Source organism: Aphis gossypii, chromosome 2, assembly GCF_020184175.1.
Source record: "Aphis gossypii isolate Hap1 chromosome 2, ASM2018417v2, whole genome shotgun sequence".
Lineage (NCBI taxonomy): Eukaryota > Metazoa > Arthropoda > Insecta > Hemiptera > Aphididae > Aphis > Aphis gossypii.
Window position 1 is genome coordinate 47893790 of NC_065531.1, and position 17597 is coordinate 47911386.

At 24.7% G+C, this 17597-nt stretch overlaps 3 protein-coding genes across 5 annotated transcripts; 1 reads left to right on the forward strand and 2 right to left on the reverse strand.

Annotated features, from left to right (window-relative positions):
* The first annotated feature begins 1044 nt into the window (after nt 1-1044).
* On the forward strand, nt 1045-3294 carry LOC114132530 (polyisoprenoid diphosphate/phosphate phosphohydrolase PLPP6). Its single transcript, XM_027998012.2, has 3 exons — nt 1045-1273; nt 1340-1439; nt 2733-3294. The coding sequence occupies exons 1-3, from the start codon at nt 1136-1138 to the stop codon at nt 3131-3133; spliced, it is 639 nt and encodes a 212-aa protein (XP_027853813.1). The 5' UTR covers nt 1045-1135; the 3' UTR covers nt 3134-3294.
* Nucleotides 3150-8969, reverse strand: LOC114132529 (alpha-tubulin N-acetyltransferase 1-like). Of its 2 annotated transcripts, XM_027998011.2 has the most exons (9): nt 8525-8969; nt 7360-7506; nt 7127-7295; nt 6924-7062; nt 6824-6854; nt 6688-6760; nt 6551-6612; nt 6332-6487; nt 3150-3352 (listed from the first exon to the last, which is right to left on the reverse strand). In XM_027998011.2, coding segments are annotated over exons 1-9 (876 nt in total). In that variant the 5' UTR covers nt 8623-8969; the 3' UTR covers nt 3150-3351. The 2 variants fall into 2 exon arrangements, with proteins under 2 accessions (XP_027853812.1, XP_027853811.1); XM_027998010.2 differs by lacking the exon at nt 3150-3352 and having other exon boundaries at nt 5387-6487; nt 8525-8968.
* A 2981-nt stretch (nt 8970-11950) lies between these two features.
* Nucleotides 11951-15725, reverse strand: LOC114132549 (alpha-tubulin N-acetyltransferase 1-like). Of its 2 annotated transcripts, XM_027998036.2 has the most exons (10): nt 15601-15725; nt 15218-15508; nt 14932-15049; nt 14684-14830; nt 14355-14523; nt 14147-14291; nt 14037-14067; nt 13762-13834; nt 13153-13214; nt 11951-13034 (listed from the first exon to the last, which is right to left on the reverse strand). In XM_027998036.2, the coding sequence occupies exons 3-10, from the start codon at nt 15024-15026 to the stop codon at nt 12893-12895; spliced, it is 864 nt and encodes a 287-aa protein (XP_027853837.1). In that variant the 5' UTR covers nt 15027-15049; nt 15218-15508; nt 15601-15725; the 3' UTR covers nt 11951-12892. The 2 variants fall into 2 exon arrangements, with proteins under 2 accessions (XP_027853837.1, XP_050057221.1); XM_050201264.1 differs by lacking the exons at nt 15218-15508; nt 15601-15725 and adding an exon at nt 15122-15140.
* Between the last annotated feature and the right edge of the window lie 1872 nt (nt 15726-17597).

Sequence of the window (17597 nt, forward strand, 5' to 3'; positions counted from 1 at the left end):
AAAGAAGAGGTTAACACTGGGAGTCGCTGCTACCTTTCCAGGCATAGCATTAGTATAGTACTGAATCCAAGCCACTTCCACCTCTTCATTCACGGGTCATCATAGGGTCTAAAGTTTTTGGCAATATTGACATAATTATATTTTGATGGACCATCAGAATATCAGATACTTATTTGCAGTTACAAAATATGCATCTTAAAACAAATGGATTGGGATTACCAATTTCCAATTTAAATTTTTTTTAATTAATTAAAATATTAAATATATAACCTTACAACCCGATACATTATACTACATTTATAAAATACACGTATTTACTAAGAAGAATTTCTGGTCGGACGATAAAAAAAGTAGCCTGCTTAAATGTTGAAACCCTTATTAAAAATTAATCGCTAATGAATAACCCTTCCACATTTCATATGGTATATTTTAGTGATGTTATTGTTTTAGAAATAAATAAACTTCAGTATCAATATTCAATTAGGGTCAAAATTCTGGAGGAATTCTAAAGCTTAGAGTTTCAATAAAAAAATAATGCAACTGTTTAAGAAGTAGGTACCTACATTCCATTCGCCGATAGAATGTGGTTACTGTGTACAATATTCATACAACTAAACTAGTAGTGAACCACATAGGTACTCTCAGCGAATAGAATATTATTACGATGAGCTAAAATGTATGAATATTATCGACAACGTTGAACACAGCAGTAATGTACTTATTTTGCCTATACTGTACGCCTGGTAACACTTAATGTTTGCACGAAGACAATATAATAATAAATTAATAGGTATTATTTATTAATTATTATTAATATTTTATGTGCAAACATTATTTTTATCAGTTAATCCTATAACACCACAAACTAATTACTACTACAGTACTATAATACTTATGTACTTAGTTCATGTACAAAATCTAATAGAGATTAGTTTTATGATGACTGATAAGAGTGATTATATTGTGTTAAAATAAAAATTATTATTATTTAGTATACCTGTATACGTAAAGTCATCACTGCTATCAGTAGTCACTAGTTAGTATTATAGATGATCGCTTTTAGCTATATTGAATATTGTTATTAATTAAATAGCCGGTATTCAATTCTTCATAATTTCGTTGAAAAAAAATTAAAATGCCTCAAAAACGGAATGTACCGGCGCCGATGAAAGGTATTTTGGACATCGACGCAAAACTTACTTCAGCCGTCTGTAACACAGTTTCCAGGTTTTTGCCTGTTCGCAGTTTTACTACTTACTACAAAGGATTAGAGGTAGTGCTTAAATAAGTTAAAAAATATATTTCAACCATTAATATTTATGAGTATGTTAAATTTAAGTATTCATGTCATGGAATTGTATGGATCGCCTGTTGGATGACTTTTATTTGGTTTGCTTGGTCAAAATCTTTGTTTCAAATGCAAGTTAACTTTCTTATTGGTAAGTTTTAAACCAGTTCTTAAATAGGTATTCTTGTTGTATGCGCTCTACTTTTAATAACATTCCTTATTTACATTTATTAAAACACTATGTTTATTATGAGATTAGTATAGATTAAATTGAATATAACTTTTATACAACTTTCTTTGTTTCTATTAATTATATATTATGTAAAAGCATTTTATTTAGTTAATTCAACTGGTACATACTACTATGTAATTTCTCAAGGGGAAGCTAACTCCTCATATTTTTATCTTAGTTTTACATATGTACAACATAGCAAATTTCCTTTCAGTAGAATCCATGTTATGTTCTTATTTTTAATTGTAAAGCAAATTTACTTATTATCAAACTTTAATACATTATCCATTATCTCATTGGTTTTTTTTACATTTTTAAAAAATTTTAAACAAGTTATTGCATTTTTAGCATTTAGTTATACATACACATTATTTGCCTAAAAATCAAAATATTATCTTAACAAACCAATGATAGATAATGAATAATGTTCCTACCTTTAAGTTTAAATAACAGGTCAATTTGCTCTAAAATTAATTTAACAACAGCATTAGTTTTACTGAATGCAAATTTAATTTGCTGTTGTAAGTATAAGACAAAGACAATACACACAATTAATGTAGTATCCTCTTAAGAAAAAAGTTATTACTGATTTCTGATAATGTTGACCATTCTTCTTATTTCTGAAGCTAGTAGTATGAAAAAATAAAGATTGTCAAAAATGTTACTGGAAGTCTAGTGCATATTACAAGAATACCTTAAATATATTATTGTTTAAAATCATGCTTTAGGACCTATTATTAAAATAGTTTATTTTCATTAATTTTTCAAAGAAAATAAGAACAACTATGAGCATCTGTTTAGAAATCTATATAAATTATAATATAATTTAGATGTATTATATCTTAATGATTTTATAAATTTATAAAATATTTTTAAAATTCATATTTCAGTATTTTTTTAATACTAGTTAATGGTGGTTTGCTTAAGTGTATATTAAATTTTAAATATTTTGTCTTTTTAATCCATTTCATATTTCTCAGTTTCTACCATTTATTAAATAAATTTTTGTTTTCCAATAATAAATTATAAATAATGATATTGGTTAAACCTATAATTTCAGTTTTTCACTTTGCAATTTTAAATACTTATTTATTTTTATACTATTTTATAAGAAATAAATTCCTGTATTTTCATTATATATATTCTTTTTACATTTAAGTTTGAAATATACTCAAAAAAGAAAAATTACACATTTTTTTTTTATACATTTAGGATTATTTATTGATATTATTGCGGTTGCCACTATAAAAGCATTTGTTCGTCGGCGTCGACCTGTAGGCAACAAGAATGATCAATGGGTTACAATTGGCCCTGATGTCTACTCTTTTCCGTCAGGACATGTATCAAGAGCATTTTTCATATTGTTTTATTTTTTTAAATTGTATCCGTTAAATGAGTTTTTGATATTATTTTTATGTGTTTGGGCAGTAGCTGTGGCTTTTAGTCGAATACTTTTAAGACGCCATCATTTATTAGACGTCATTGCTGGCAGTATATTAGGGTATTTTATATCATTAATAGTATCTGTAATTTGGATTGACCAGAGCACAGCCGAGTATGTGGTTTCATATGTGTCAGATGATAAATTGGAGGGTGGAGAATATCACGTGTAAATTTTAACTAAACATCTATGAATAATATAAATAGTATAATATAATTATAACATGTAAAATCAAGAAATATATTGTACATTTTTAATAGACTGAAAGGCTGTTGAATATTTATTAAAATATATGTATTAAATGTAATAATAAATTATATTTATGCAATTGTTTCTATATTTCTGAATTACTATGATGAATGTACATTCATGAAGGATTCTATATCTCTATCTGTAAAAAAATATATTTGTTAAAATAAAATTTTTAAAAAATAAACTACATTACAATAATTTATAATACAAAAAAGTAAAAATGCATCATAAAATCAATTTCAAAACAAATACTGTTTAAAATGCAAAATTCTATTACTCATTATTCTTATTTTAAAAAATAATTTTTTGATGGTTTATTAATTGATCTAATTAGATCTTAATTCTTATACTATAAGAAACATTAAAATACAAATATATAAGCCCATTAAAACATAACTTTACACAAAAACAAAAGCTAATTATGCACATTTATCATATAATTGTAAAATATTTATAATGTGTATGAATGAATGTAAATAATACTCAATTATGTGAACTCTATTAATTAGCATATTATTAATAAATTTATTTATTCATATGTGTAATAGGAAATAGTATTGAGAATACTACGATTTGAAAATATCAAAAAAAATTGGGATCTTTTATTGTAACTATTAAACTGCCTTCTCATGCATATTGTCTACATTCCTGTGTGTTTGTATCTTTATACTTTGTTTTTATTTGTAATCATATGAGCTAAGCACAAATCACTTACTCATTGTTTGATTATGAATCATTTCTGATTAAACAATGTCATTATTTATATTATGTAACTATGTAAATAATTACTCATTGTTATGTATATTGTTATAGAAGCCAAAGAGTAATGATGTTATTATGAATAGGTACTTTAACTGAAAATAACTATGTAAACAGTAACAGCATTGAGTCCTTGACACGGTAATATAATTATGGTTATATATAGATCCTCATTTTTTTCTTACTTATTCTATTTTGTATTCCCAATTATCAATACCTACCAGTTCTTTATTTATGAACTTTTTTAATTTCCAACATGTTATTATTTTTAATGCCAAAATATTAAAGACATATTTAGTTTAAAAATTATATTATTCTTAATAAAAATAAATCTCATAGACTGTTGTCGTTCAATAACAATACCCAATACAAATAACTCCTTAAAACATAAAAGTAGTATTTTAAACCACAATTATATGTAATAAATAACAGTGAACCATGTACCAATTATTTGAATCAGTGCTTCTCAACTGTGGTACGGTACCACTAGTTAAGGAAAGCTCATAGGTGGTATGCGAAGAAAATCTCCCTTTATAAAAAACATTAATATTAATATGTATTATTGATAAGCAAAAAACTGGTCAAGACAATGTAAAGAATTTAAAAGTATATAATGATTTAATAGTTATAATTTGAAAGTATTAATGGAATATGTATAGTTGATAATATAATAATTTTAAGATCTAGGCACAGAGTTTACTTTTATATTACGTATTTTAAAGAAATTATATCATAGATATTTAAATATTACATAATTTAATAATCAATAATAATGGTTTACCAGGACTATTTTTTTATCACTCCATTGCTATGGCACAAACAGTGGCGATATAGTTATAATTTATATTATAACCCTTTAAATAGAAATTCATAGTTGTTTGAATTTATGTTTATATCCTATTATAGTACTATTACATTGACACTCTTAACTTCAAAAATATAAAATGAGTTATTCTTATATTAGTTAGGTGCATGATCATATGTATTAATATAAGGTTAGAATGTCATGTAACTACTTCGTTCTTAACGATTTTATTGAATTCAACAATTTATTATTGCTTTAAATTAGAAAAAGATTACGATTCTGTTTACAAAAGCATTTATAATAACTTGCATACATCTGTCATTTTTTCAATTATCTATTGATACCATGTTTTTCAGTAAAATGCATACTAATAATTACATTTCATGATAGCAGAAACAATAATCAACATAACACAATTATGTAGTCCATATTAGAAACACAAATTAAAGTTAACTACCTCCAAAAAGGGCACTTTTTGAATGAATTTTTATATTAAAAATTAGAAAAAAATTATTTAACATCCCACACGGTTCTTATGATATTAAATAGCAATACTCATAATTTCCTTACACCAACAATTTTTATGATTTATGGTAGAAACAAACCATAGAATAAAATACAGTTTTTATTAGAAAAAATATAATATATTAAATAGAAATTATAAATTTTAATGTATTATATTCCAATGCATAAATAATAAATCATAATTTATTTAATACATGAGAAATTAATAAGGTCAACGTCTTAATAATAATTTAGTAACTATTTATTAGAACATCAATACAAACAAATTGGTCGATATGATTGTTGTAAAAAAAAAAAAACATTGTCTAGGAACATTATTATAGAAAATACAATACAATACATTCTATAATTGTATTATTGCCAAAAGGAAATCTTTTAACAATATTAATAGTATCAGAATTATGATTAATAGTTCATTTTTAAAATAAATTCTGTCAGTTTTAATTCATTATTCAACATACAAAAACATTACTATTATTCTATAGAAAATACATTTTCAGCCTTTAATAGTGAAATAAATTTTTCATATAATGACCTTACATCAAGTAACGACATAAAAGACAGTCAACATAAAAGTATACAAATCATCAATTAGTTTTTCACAACAAAAAATCACTCAACATTTTTAAAGTGTTATTATTACATATATAATGTGTGTTAAAAAGTTAAACAATAAATGGTTAAAAAAATTAAAAATATATAAATTAATTACTGATTAGTCTTATTGACTAACAAGTAACAACCAACTAAAAGCTTAAAAAATAACATAAAAATATTTATGTCATTATTTATATATCAAACATTATTTTTTAAAGTAGGCAGAATCAAATGTTATGCATATCAAATTAGTACTTTATAATGAATTAGTGCAATTGTATTTTATAATTTTTTTCTTATTTAATTCTAGTTTATAATTGCAGTCATATTTAGGATTAGTATAAATTAACAAGAGTTAATAGAATACAGTAATAAATATGTAACAAATAATAAGCTGCCACCTGTTAGAAAAGGTGAAGTTTAACAGATTACCATAATTGAGTGTGAAAATTCTTGAGATCTAATTTTGGTTGAGTGTGGTTAGATTGATTTGATTTATGTCCATCTCCTTCATCTACAACATGATGTTGCACTTCAACATGATGTTCTTCTTTATGCTGTTTATTATCTCGTTGTTGATATTCAACTCTAAGATATAATAAAAACAATATTAATAATAAAAGATTATTTAATTATTTTTATATTTTTTACCTATCTACATTTCCATTTGAATTTCCATTTTGAGTTTCTGATGGTTTTGCTCCATATAGTATCTATAATGAAGTATAATAATATAACAATAAATAAATGAAAAAAAGATTAAATAAATTAAGAATTTAATTAAATACATTAGCCATGCAATCTTGTTGTCTAGCTGCACCATGACGTCCAAATGTTGGTTGACTTTTATATCCACTTGAGCTATATAAAAAATATTTATGAATACATAATTAATACATTTGTATTAAAAATCTATTCACTTACCGATCACTACCAGATTCCTTATCAGATGAGGCTAAATAAATATAAACAAATAAAAATTAATTAGTTCCTGTTTGTATAAAAATATAAAAAGTACCATTACTTTCAAAAAATTCTTCGAAAATTACAAAATTGTTTCCTTGATTAACTAATTTAGATAAGTTGAAATACTTCCATAAGAATTGTAAAAGTTTATTTGTAGGTTGATCAACAGCTAATTGACTTGCTTGAATTTGATTATCCTAATACAATTAAAAAACATAGGTAAATTGAATTATATAAAATATATTTTTTAAGTTTTTATACTTTTAACATGTAATCCATAAGTTTTATTCCATAACCATGACGTTGTCTAGTTTCATGAATATAAAAATCAAGTAAACAGTAGACCATTGCTTCAGTTCTTGAACCTTTTTTATTAAATAAATATAACTTCTTCCATCCCATTTTTAGCAAACCAACCACAACAAAATGTCTGTAATAAAATTAATTGACATATTTTTACGTTATTAATTTTTTGTCGATATTAGTTTAATTACCCTGGTGAAGTTTGTTCTGTCATTAAATATAGAATATGATCTGAACGCATGAGTTTTTCAGCTGAAGTAATTGGAGATTTTAACTCTTGAGCAATTCCTGAAGCTTCTCCCATTTTATCCAAAATCTTAGAAATAATCATTTGTAATCTATAAAAATGATTTATAATTGATTAAATATATTAATTGAACAATATCATGTATTAGAGTATTTATAAATAATTAATAGCTAATCACCATATTAAGAGTGCAATCAAAATTGGAATAACCCTTAAACCTAATAAGGACTATTAATATATTATTATTAAAAATTATTATCTTATTTATACTTAATTTATCTGAAAATGACAGTAATAATACATTATTTTGACATGACAAATAGTTTTAACTTGAAATACTATGCATTAAATATTAATTGATCATTTAATAATTACTAATCAATATTAATAGTTTAAAAAAACAGCATTTTTCATATACTTATAAAATATGTATATATTTAATAATCGTTTTTTTCTAATTTTTAGAGTTTATTTAATATATAATAGGTACTAGATAGATATATAATACGTATAATATTTTACATCTCTACATACATTAAACCCTCATTAAATTGATTAACAATATTTTATAAAAACAATTATTAAGATATTGAATCCAAGAAAAAATTATAAATAAATATGTTTAGAAAGCTTTGTACCTATGTGATTGACTATATATAGTAAAACAACATTGTCTAATAGATTTACAATTAGTAAAAGTAATAATGCGTAATAAAGAAAATCCTGTTTAGTAAAACATTTTACAATATAAAAATTATTACGACCATTAAAATAATATTATATAAGATGCAATTAGAAAAAACACATTTTAAATAAAATATGACAATATCATATAATTATATCTAGGCATGCTTTACACTTCATCAAAGAATTTGCCATTACACTTCAGAATTATCAGTTTGTTTGTAAAATATAATATTAAAATACTATTTTAACCAGAGTACTTAACGGTTGCAAATAATCTGCTACAATATCTTAAGTAATATTAACAAAATCACTATGGGGTTTTTAATTAGCATAATAAGATGTTATGTTAAAATACAACGCGTGACACTCGTAGTAGATATTATAATAATCAATAGTATACTAAAATATATTTATATACTAACTCTGGGTCCTCTTTTTGGTAGCCGACTGGCAATAGTGTATTGTCGATTTTGATGATCTGATCCTGGGCAATCTGGCTTAGATCGTATTGGAATTCCATGACGTCGATTTTTTTAGTCTTTAGGTAAACTGATGATATAAAATAATCGGACTGACGAGCGTCGCTCACGATAACTTTGAGTAAGTATAAAAATGAATCGAAATTATTTAATTATCCGTGTTCGTACAACGTAAGTGGATTATATAATAAGATAAATTATTGTTGAGTCGCAAACGTCTAATGATGGACGGAAATAAAATGTGTTACCAGCGAGAGGTGAACAAACAAAAGAGGAAGTGGAACCGTTACCTGTGGATTTCACGGCTGACACAGACACACAGTAAAACCACAGAAAGCAAATTATTGTCAGTACAGGTCTACAATTGTACAGAGTATTAAGCGTTCCCCTTACGAATTACCGTTATACTTATACATGCTTACGTGATAAAGAATAATTTAAACACGATAAACGGCAACTCATGACGGTATCGCCAATAATAAGTTTTTGTTGTCTACACTGTAAATCATTTTTACCGCCATTGTTAAAAAAAAATAAATTTTATACATTAACATATTATTATTCTTTAACTCGCAAAATCTCACATAAAAAGTAAGGACAATGGACATAATTATTCAACAGTTATAATTACTGTGGAAACTAAAATAAAATGGGAGAAAGTAGGTAATCGCCGCTGTACAATAAGCATCGAGTGCATTTTTACATTGAGTAAGTCATTATAATTATTTGAATTTCATTTTAAATCACTAAGGAAAAAAAAATTTCAAACGAAAATGGTCTATAACATATTATGGTCATTTTATTTTTATGATGTATTTAAGAAAATTTATAATTTAGCTACCAAGCGATTATTATTATTATTTTTTAATCATGTACTTCAACGAGTTAAGAACGATAGTGCCAAAAAAAAAATTCACGTAAATAATTATTTTGGAAGTTATAACCTTTCAAAGTTTACGAATTAACTTTTTACATAAGCGCATATTGTGCTGTATTTCTCTGCCGTGCGCTGCGTCTATAACGAATAATTTTTATTAAATTGGTTATCGAATAATCTGGTAGCCAAATATAAATGAAATTTAGACTTCTATACTAACTATAGATAATTCTCGTGATTTTAAACATTCTGTGATGACGTGTATATCTTTGTGGAGTACTCTCGTGTTCAAATGATTTTACTTAGATCTCAAGATAAAAAACAGAGCTAACGGTTAAATAACAAATTAACAAATAAAGTGGCTCCATTCGCCTACCGGCTACGGTTGGTTGTAAGAAATTTATTAAATGTATTGATAAATGAAAAAAAGTACATAAAATCTTTAATGTAAAAAATAACAATAATAAATCAAAAGTTTTAGGTATGCAAAATTTAATTATTGAGTAGTAAATGTAAATTATTTTTTAAATTATGATGTGTAGGACGTAGGTACTTGTATATTTTATGGTATTGGGTATTTAAAACGTCATCTTTAATTAATATCCTAGATATTTTTTGGAATTTTACAATTTCACATGCTTGAGTATTTTATAATTTTTCCTTGTCCGATGAATTTTAAAAATGAATCAATAATTTAGTACCTATATGAACAATAATAAACTGGAAAGACAACAAAATCACTGAAAATATTGTAATGTACATTTAATTGCCTATGCTCAATTCCTTGAAGTGGAGCCAAGTGTAAATTAAAATTGAGGGATCCTTTGTTTGTAGTTTGTAGTAAATAAATAACACATAACAAACAATTGAGTTAAGAATAATGTTTATTTACTGAGACACGTAAAGATACCCCGATAAGTAGGTGAAGTAGAACAACTTTACTGGTCTATCGATCTATGCATAAATGTAGTCAAATCATGTCTAATTCGTAAAAGCATCTACGACCCTTTTTATACAAAATATATGGGCGTAGTCACCATGTAAACAGCTCAAGGTAAAATACAAAACAAGATCGGGGTACTAAAGGGGGCACGCACTGCACCTCCTTAATATTTTACACTGGCCATGGAGTAAGACACTTATTTATGATACAAATTATAATTCATGACGTTAAATCGATATTGTTTCTTTTATTTCGTTATCCTGTATCAATAAAAGCATGTAAACTATTATTCAGGTTATCATAACACATTAACATATAATATAAGTAGGATAATCCTTATTTTTATTTGTTTATTATTTTTCTTAAGATTAATGATATGTTTTAAATTATATGTATAGCTTACAATTAAAATAGAGAACTGTATAGCCGGAATTTACATAATTTAATCATTATATTATTTATTATGAAAAGTACATCCCGCGATTCGATTCAACGAGAGCATGTTTTATTCTATTTTACTCTTTAATATGAATTTAATACTTTTATTTTTTTTAATTTTTAAACAAACTTACAAAAACCGTAGTATTAATTTTTTATATTTATTTTACCATTTAAAAAATCTTGTGGAGATATAAACTTATTTCTATCAAATTACATCCTTATTTTTTTACAGTAATTGTTTGAATATTATCAATACCAGTCGTACTATATTTTTTATATACGTATAGGTAGATTATAAATATTAAAATAAATACATAGGTATCTTTTAAATAAAATCATTATTATAGACTAGGTACTATTCTTAGATTAATGACTAGGACATATTATATAATTTGAATTTTGATCTAGGTACATAATCATTATCAAAAAAATAACAACTTAAAAATTTAAAGTAGAAAAAGTACTACCATAGAACTCCTTAAGGCATAAATCAAAAAAATCTAATATGGTCTTTTAGTATTTTTTATAATTAATATTACTAACATCATCTGTTATAGCTATATAGCAGGGGTGGCCAAGTTGCGGCTTGCCTCTTATCATAATATTTCTACAAAACATTTTTTTTTAATATAAATTTATGTATTATATAATAATATGACCATATGACCTTTTTTTTTTACATTTTGGCTCTTCCATATTTATTAATACATTTGGTAGCTCTTGAGTCTCTTCTCGCTGTCCCCCTTGCTATATAGCTTCTATATACATATATTGTTTATTTTTGGTACCTAATGTAGGTAGGTACCACATAATATTTCTGATTTTAATAAGTAGGTATTTGTATAATTGTATGGTTATACCTTCGTTCTATAAAATTCATAAATGAATGTTAGGCATTTTCTAAGATAGGTGGTAAATATATGTACAAAATATTTTTATTTTAGATAAGTACCTACGTAAATTTTAGCTATAGAATTAAAATCAACTTTTATATAATATACTAGCTATTTATTAACTATCAATCACACTCACACATGATTATTTAGATTGTTTAAAAATATATAATTATTTAAACAAATTCAATGTCATTAATAAAATACAAATTAAATATAAATACGGCTTATAATTTTTGTATTATTGTAAGTGTTACAAAACTGTTTTTATTTAAAGTTTGAAAATTAGGAAAAACTTATAAATTATAATACACATACCTACTTATCTATTTTTGTATATTTTATACAACATACTTACAAAAATGTATAGGTAGGTATGCCTAATTCAAATATTGTAATATGTTTAATTACCTAATGGTTATTGGTTAAAAGTAACTTGATACCTAACAAACTCAATATAACTTTGATTTTTGATATTCGTGCAAAACATTTACAATTTTTTAAATTAATAACTATGAGACACCTAGGTAGATACAAACTATATATGCTTAGTAATTAACATAACTAATTAATAATTATACATCTCATCAGCAATATTATAAGGTACAATAGGTATATTATATAAAAAACAAACAAGTTTATGAAGCATAATTCTACTTCACATGTATTAAAATAAAAATAACTATAATTTAACATAACTCAGACAACAATAGGTAACATCAAAACAAATTAATGAAAATTAAATCACAGATAAATATAAAATGTACCTTTTATCTAATATCTATATAATAAAATTGAATCATCAAGAGTAATGTATAATAATTTTAAGGTAAAAAATAAAAATTATAATTGCACAATTAAAACATTAAACTAACTTTAGAAATATACAACATAAAATAAAAATGATAAGTTAATTTGGTAGGCACTTGCATGTAGAAATAATACCTACATTTTAATTAGGTACTTATATATTATATTGTTAATTATAATATAGTGTGTATTATGTACTGTATTTTTTTATTAATTAATTTATATATAATATATTTAAATTAAATAAGTAATTGTATAAAAAGTTTAAAAAGCTTCTTATTTTAAAGATTAATAAGACTGCTAAAAATGCAATTATTGATATAATATCTGATATTTATAAAAGTTTTTTACCACAAATGTGAATGATAAAATTTTAGATCCAATTTTGGTGGAGCACCCTTTTTCCCGTTGATTGTGTCATTTACATCTTTTTCTGAAGGAAGAACTGTGACGAGATTTGGTTTGTTATCCTTGAATTTGTTATTGATGCTGTTTAATATGTAAAAAAAAAGTTGAACAACTAAATAATGATTTAAATGTAATTGTAAATGAAAAATTCAATAAATTGGATTTAAAAAAAAATCAGGTACTTTTATTAGCTACTTACATATCAGCATTAGCAACGTATTTGTCATTCAATCTAGTTGCACTACCAGCCCCATGTAATATCTACCATTAAATAAATATTAACATTTTTTTAGTAAATAATATACTGATATAAACAATAAATAACATTCGATCAATATTTAATATTCTTAAATATACTTTTGTTTGAAGAGTTTAATTTTAATAGGTAGTTGAAATTCATTTTCATTTTACCAGAACTCCCATAGCTCGACAACTATTGAGCACTACAAAAACTCAGCCTCAGAACCTTGCTTCACATTTACAAGTTGTTTCACAGACTCCTCCAAACATTTATTGAATTTTATTTTATTTTTTTAATTACTTTATAATACATTGGTTGTTTGGTATAATATTGAAAATTATATATATATACATAATTTTTAAAAATATACCTCAACTTTTTTTATTGTATATTCCTGATTCCGCTAACAAGAATACATCATTCACTTCTCTATTTAATACTCTTCATAAAATCATACCTCATTACATTTATTTTTTCAGTTTCTATTTATAAGCTTATTCACACTTGTAGTATTGTAACTAACTCATAGTAATATAAAGTATTTAAATAATTAATAATTATCCATACATCAGACATGGAGTCATTGTGTTTATTAGCAGCATGGCGTCCATATGTAGGTTTGCTTCTGTATCCATTTGTACTGTGACATAAATAACCAAACACAATAATTGTTTAATTTTATATTATAATAATAAATAAATTAACAAATAAGGACATATATGTTTTATTTTAATAGATTCAAATTGTATTATTAAGTAATTAATAACTACACTATTAAAATAATAATATCACAAATATCATATTATTATTATTTTTTTTTTTTTTGATTAAAAATACTTTACCTATCAAATTTATCTTTTAGTTGTGTTAATCCTAAAATAAAAATATAAAAATAGTTAATAATATGTGATATATACAGCCATAATAGCTAATCAAGTATACAGTATATTACCTGGATTATCAAAAAACTCTTCAAATATTACAAAATTATTTCCTTGATCTACTAACTTTTTAAGAGAATAATGTTTTTGCATAAATTGCAACATTTTTTTTGAAGGTTTATCTATAGCTAATTGTTTTGCTTCTAACTCATTATCCTAAAATGTAAAAGCAGTTAAAAAATGTTTAAAAAAGTTAAGAAAATATTAAAGTTGCATTACCTTTAACATGTGTTCAAATAGTTTATTTCCATATCCTTGGCGTTGTCTAGTTTCATGAACGTAAAAATCAAGTAAGCAATATACCATTGCTTCAGAGCGAGAACCTTTTTTATCAAAGAGGTATAATTTTTTCCAGCCCATTTTCAAAATTCCAACAATGACAAATGTTCTAAAAATATTATATTAGGTAGTGATTAGATAGGTACCAACCAATTAGTGTATATTGTAGGTAATAGTGTAACTAGTGTAAAGCAATGAATGTATGTTTATATCTTAATATTTAATATTAAATACCATAGATATCTACTAAAGAAAAATAAAATACATACTCTTCATTTGTTTGTTCTGACAGTAAATATACTATATGATCAGATTTTGATAATTTTTCTGCTGTTGTTATAGGCATTTTTAAATCCTGAGCTCTGGCAGATGCCTTACCCATTTCATCAATAATCATTGCAACTTTTTTTTGTAAGCTGAAACAGTTATAATTATTATTTATAAAAATTATTTTGAGATAGAAGGTAGTTTAATATTTTTGGTAACATAATTTTAAATGCACAAATTTCATTCATACTTTTCATCATCTTCATAGCCAAGTGGTGTTAAAGAATGATCAATTTTTACAATTCCTCCTTCAGCTAAATCTTTTATATCAAATTTAAATTCCATATTGGACGGTTTTTATGAAAAATCTATAAAATATGATAAATCTTAAATAAGTTTGGGTATTTAAATAAGCAATTAAATATTTAAAAACATTAAACCTAAATCGAATTAAAAAAGGTATAGGTAAATATAAGATATTATATCATTTTTAATAAATTATTTATACTATTTAAATAAATCGTAAAAGTACGAACTGTCTCTGAATTACGTGGATAGGTATAACAACAGTGTTATATTGTTGACGTTCTAATGCAGAATAAAACTAAGAAGTATAATAGGAACGGCCGCGATATTATGCGAATTTCGAGTAGGGCTGTCTAATTTATTGATTTTCTTCTACAGGGTTGTGCAGCAGCGCTACTGCTGCAGATGTTTCTATACCGCGGTAACTGAATTACCGTCACCGCACAATGTATCACTGAGCTTTTCAGCAAAAACAATTTTGTTATTTTTTGAAGAATACCTCCCTTAAAGGCGCAAAACAACTAAAACACAAAAACAAATAATAATATGTCCTCTTATACATACCACGCAAACCAACTAAAATCTCTAAATAAGATAAGTAAAGTATAATTACCAATAATTATTTTCTGTACTCGGCATTTCAATTTAGGCCCTTTAAGCATACATTTTATTCCTTATAGCTATTAACGTTCAAACTATTTGAATAGGTATACATACACCTATAACCTTGTCAGTTGTTATTAAATATGTATATAGTGTACTAACTCTATACAAATTAGATGTCTGATGCTTCTAAGACATCACAAACAATAATTTATTATAATTTTTTTCTTTTTAGTTCAAGTAAACCTATAAATGTATATCATAATTCATAAGTTTTAATACCTGTTGATCTTTAATAAATTAGTAATGCTCAAACATGAAGTTTAAATTTTGACAAAATTGGATAGGAATAAATGAAAAATAATGATGTTTTCCTCTAACGAATTTAGTTATTAAATTATTACATAGAGAAGGTAGAAAGATAATAAATTAAAAAAGAATAATTGCAGGGACTTTTTACTGTTACATGTTATTAATCACAACATTATTTATAAAATTATTAAATACATTAATTATTGATGCATTTAAATTTTTGATTATTTTTATGTAGGTAGTAGATATTTAAGTTTAAATTAAATAACTAAATTAAGGGTTTTAATTTTTCTGGTTATGTTTATGCAAAATAAAAAAATAAAAAAATAAATAGACCTAGTAACTTTTGACTATTAAATTTTATGAGAAACTTCAATAAATTTAACAAAATACTTGCAAAATTATGTTGTCCCTATATTTTTCAACTAAACTCTTCGGTTTCAGGCGCCCGGCGCCGATGCGATTTTGTACACAAAAGTAAGCTCTATACGGGAATACGTATTCTGTTCTGTAGAATCAACCAAATTTGATAATATTTTTTTTTGATTAATAGAGGGTAATATTCTATAGACCGCATCGATCTCCGTTTTTCAATTCAATTTTAAGCAATTTTATATAAATTATATTTTACTATTATTTTGAATAAATTAAAATCGGAGTTCGATGTGGTCTGTAGAAAGTCTTCTTCTTTTAAACAAAAATATAGTTATCAAAATCCGACAATTCTACGAAGTCTGAGAATTATTCCCGTGAAGTCATTTTTTCGATATAATACACCCTATCAACCCCCCTTAAATAGGTATCGAGTAGTGAATTAGTGGAAAAGTATTATAATTAACTATTAAGGTGGTAACTAAAATACAAAATTTAATTTTCAAATTTTATAGAATTGCGGAAAATTTGAAAATCTGGCACCGGGCTCCAAAATCTATTATAAATGCAGTTTAGTTCTCCTTCGTTAATTTGATTTTTTTTTTTATCGAAACCTATGTAACTCGACGAGTTAAAAACGATGGTACAATCAGAATTTATCTCTCGGGCTTACTTTTGAAGAAGTAGCTTTTCAAAGTTTACGATATCACGTTTTTACGAATTCATGGAATATTGCTTAATAATGCCGTGCGGAGGATCTCAAGTTTGGCATTTTAATTTTAATATACTTATGTTACTTTGACATACTGCTGTAGATTGGGCATCATTTCATCGCAGAGTAGTTTTTGATACAATTATTTAGCAGCATGAAAATATTGGTAAGTTTTTCAAAAAAAAAAAAAACGATATATTATTACGGTATAGGTTATCTACCCTAAATGTATAGCCATTTGGAGTTGGTCGTTTTTTATAGTTGTAATTTTACTGCTCATTGCTCAACAATTCTAATTTTCACTAAAAAAATGACTAAGTCTTAAGTCTCACAAAATTTTATTTTGTTATTATTCTTAGTTATTCTGATTGTATCATGGTTTTAAACAAGTTAAAATATACATAAGTACCAAAAAAGAAAAAAAATTATGAAAAGCGTGGTACCTAAATTATAGTGTAGGTATTAACTATTGAATAGATATGTGTAAAAAACATAAAATTGCTAACTTCCAAAGACTATAACTAAGTGGAAAATCGAAGAATTTCTTTGATTACTTATTATGTACACAGACGTAAAAAGAGGTCACACTTCATTTTAAAACGAATACATAT

Coding starts and splice junctions, on each gene's coding strand:
- LOC114132530 (XM_027998012.2), top strand. CDS start 1,136: ATGCCTCAAAAACGGAATGTACCGGCGCCGATGAAAGGTATTTTGGAC. Junction 1,274..1,339: donor CTTACTACAAAGGATTAGAG/GTAGTGCTTAAA, acceptor GTTAAATTTAAG/TATTCATGTCATGGAATTGT. Junction 1,440..2,732: donor GCAAGTTAACTTTCTTATTG/GTAAGTTTTAAA, acceptor TTATACATTTAG/GATTATTTATTGATATTATT.
- LOC114132549 (XM_027998036.2), bottom strand. CDS start 15,026: ATGGAATTTAAATTTGATATAAAAGATTTAGCTGAAGGAGGAATTGTA. Junction 14,292..14,354: donor TATTTGAACACATGTTAAAG/GTAATGCAACTT, acceptor TTTACATTTTAG/GATAATGAGTTAGAAGCAAA. Junction 13,215..13,761: donor ACAATGACTCCATGTCTGAT/GTATGGATAATT, acceptor ATTTAATGGTAG/ATATTACATGGGGCTGGTAG.
- LOC114132529 (XM_027998010.2), bottom strand. CDS start 8,622: ATGGAATTCCAATACGATCTAAGCCAGATTGCCCAGGATCAGATCATC. Junction 7,507..8,524: donor TACCAAAAAGAGGACCCAGA/GTTAGTATATAA, acceptor TCATTTTTATAG/ATTACAAATGATTATTTCTA. Junction 6,761..6,823: donor AAGGAATCTGGTAGTGATCG/GTAAGTGAATAG, acceptor TTTTTTATATAG/CTCAAGTGGATATAAAAGTC.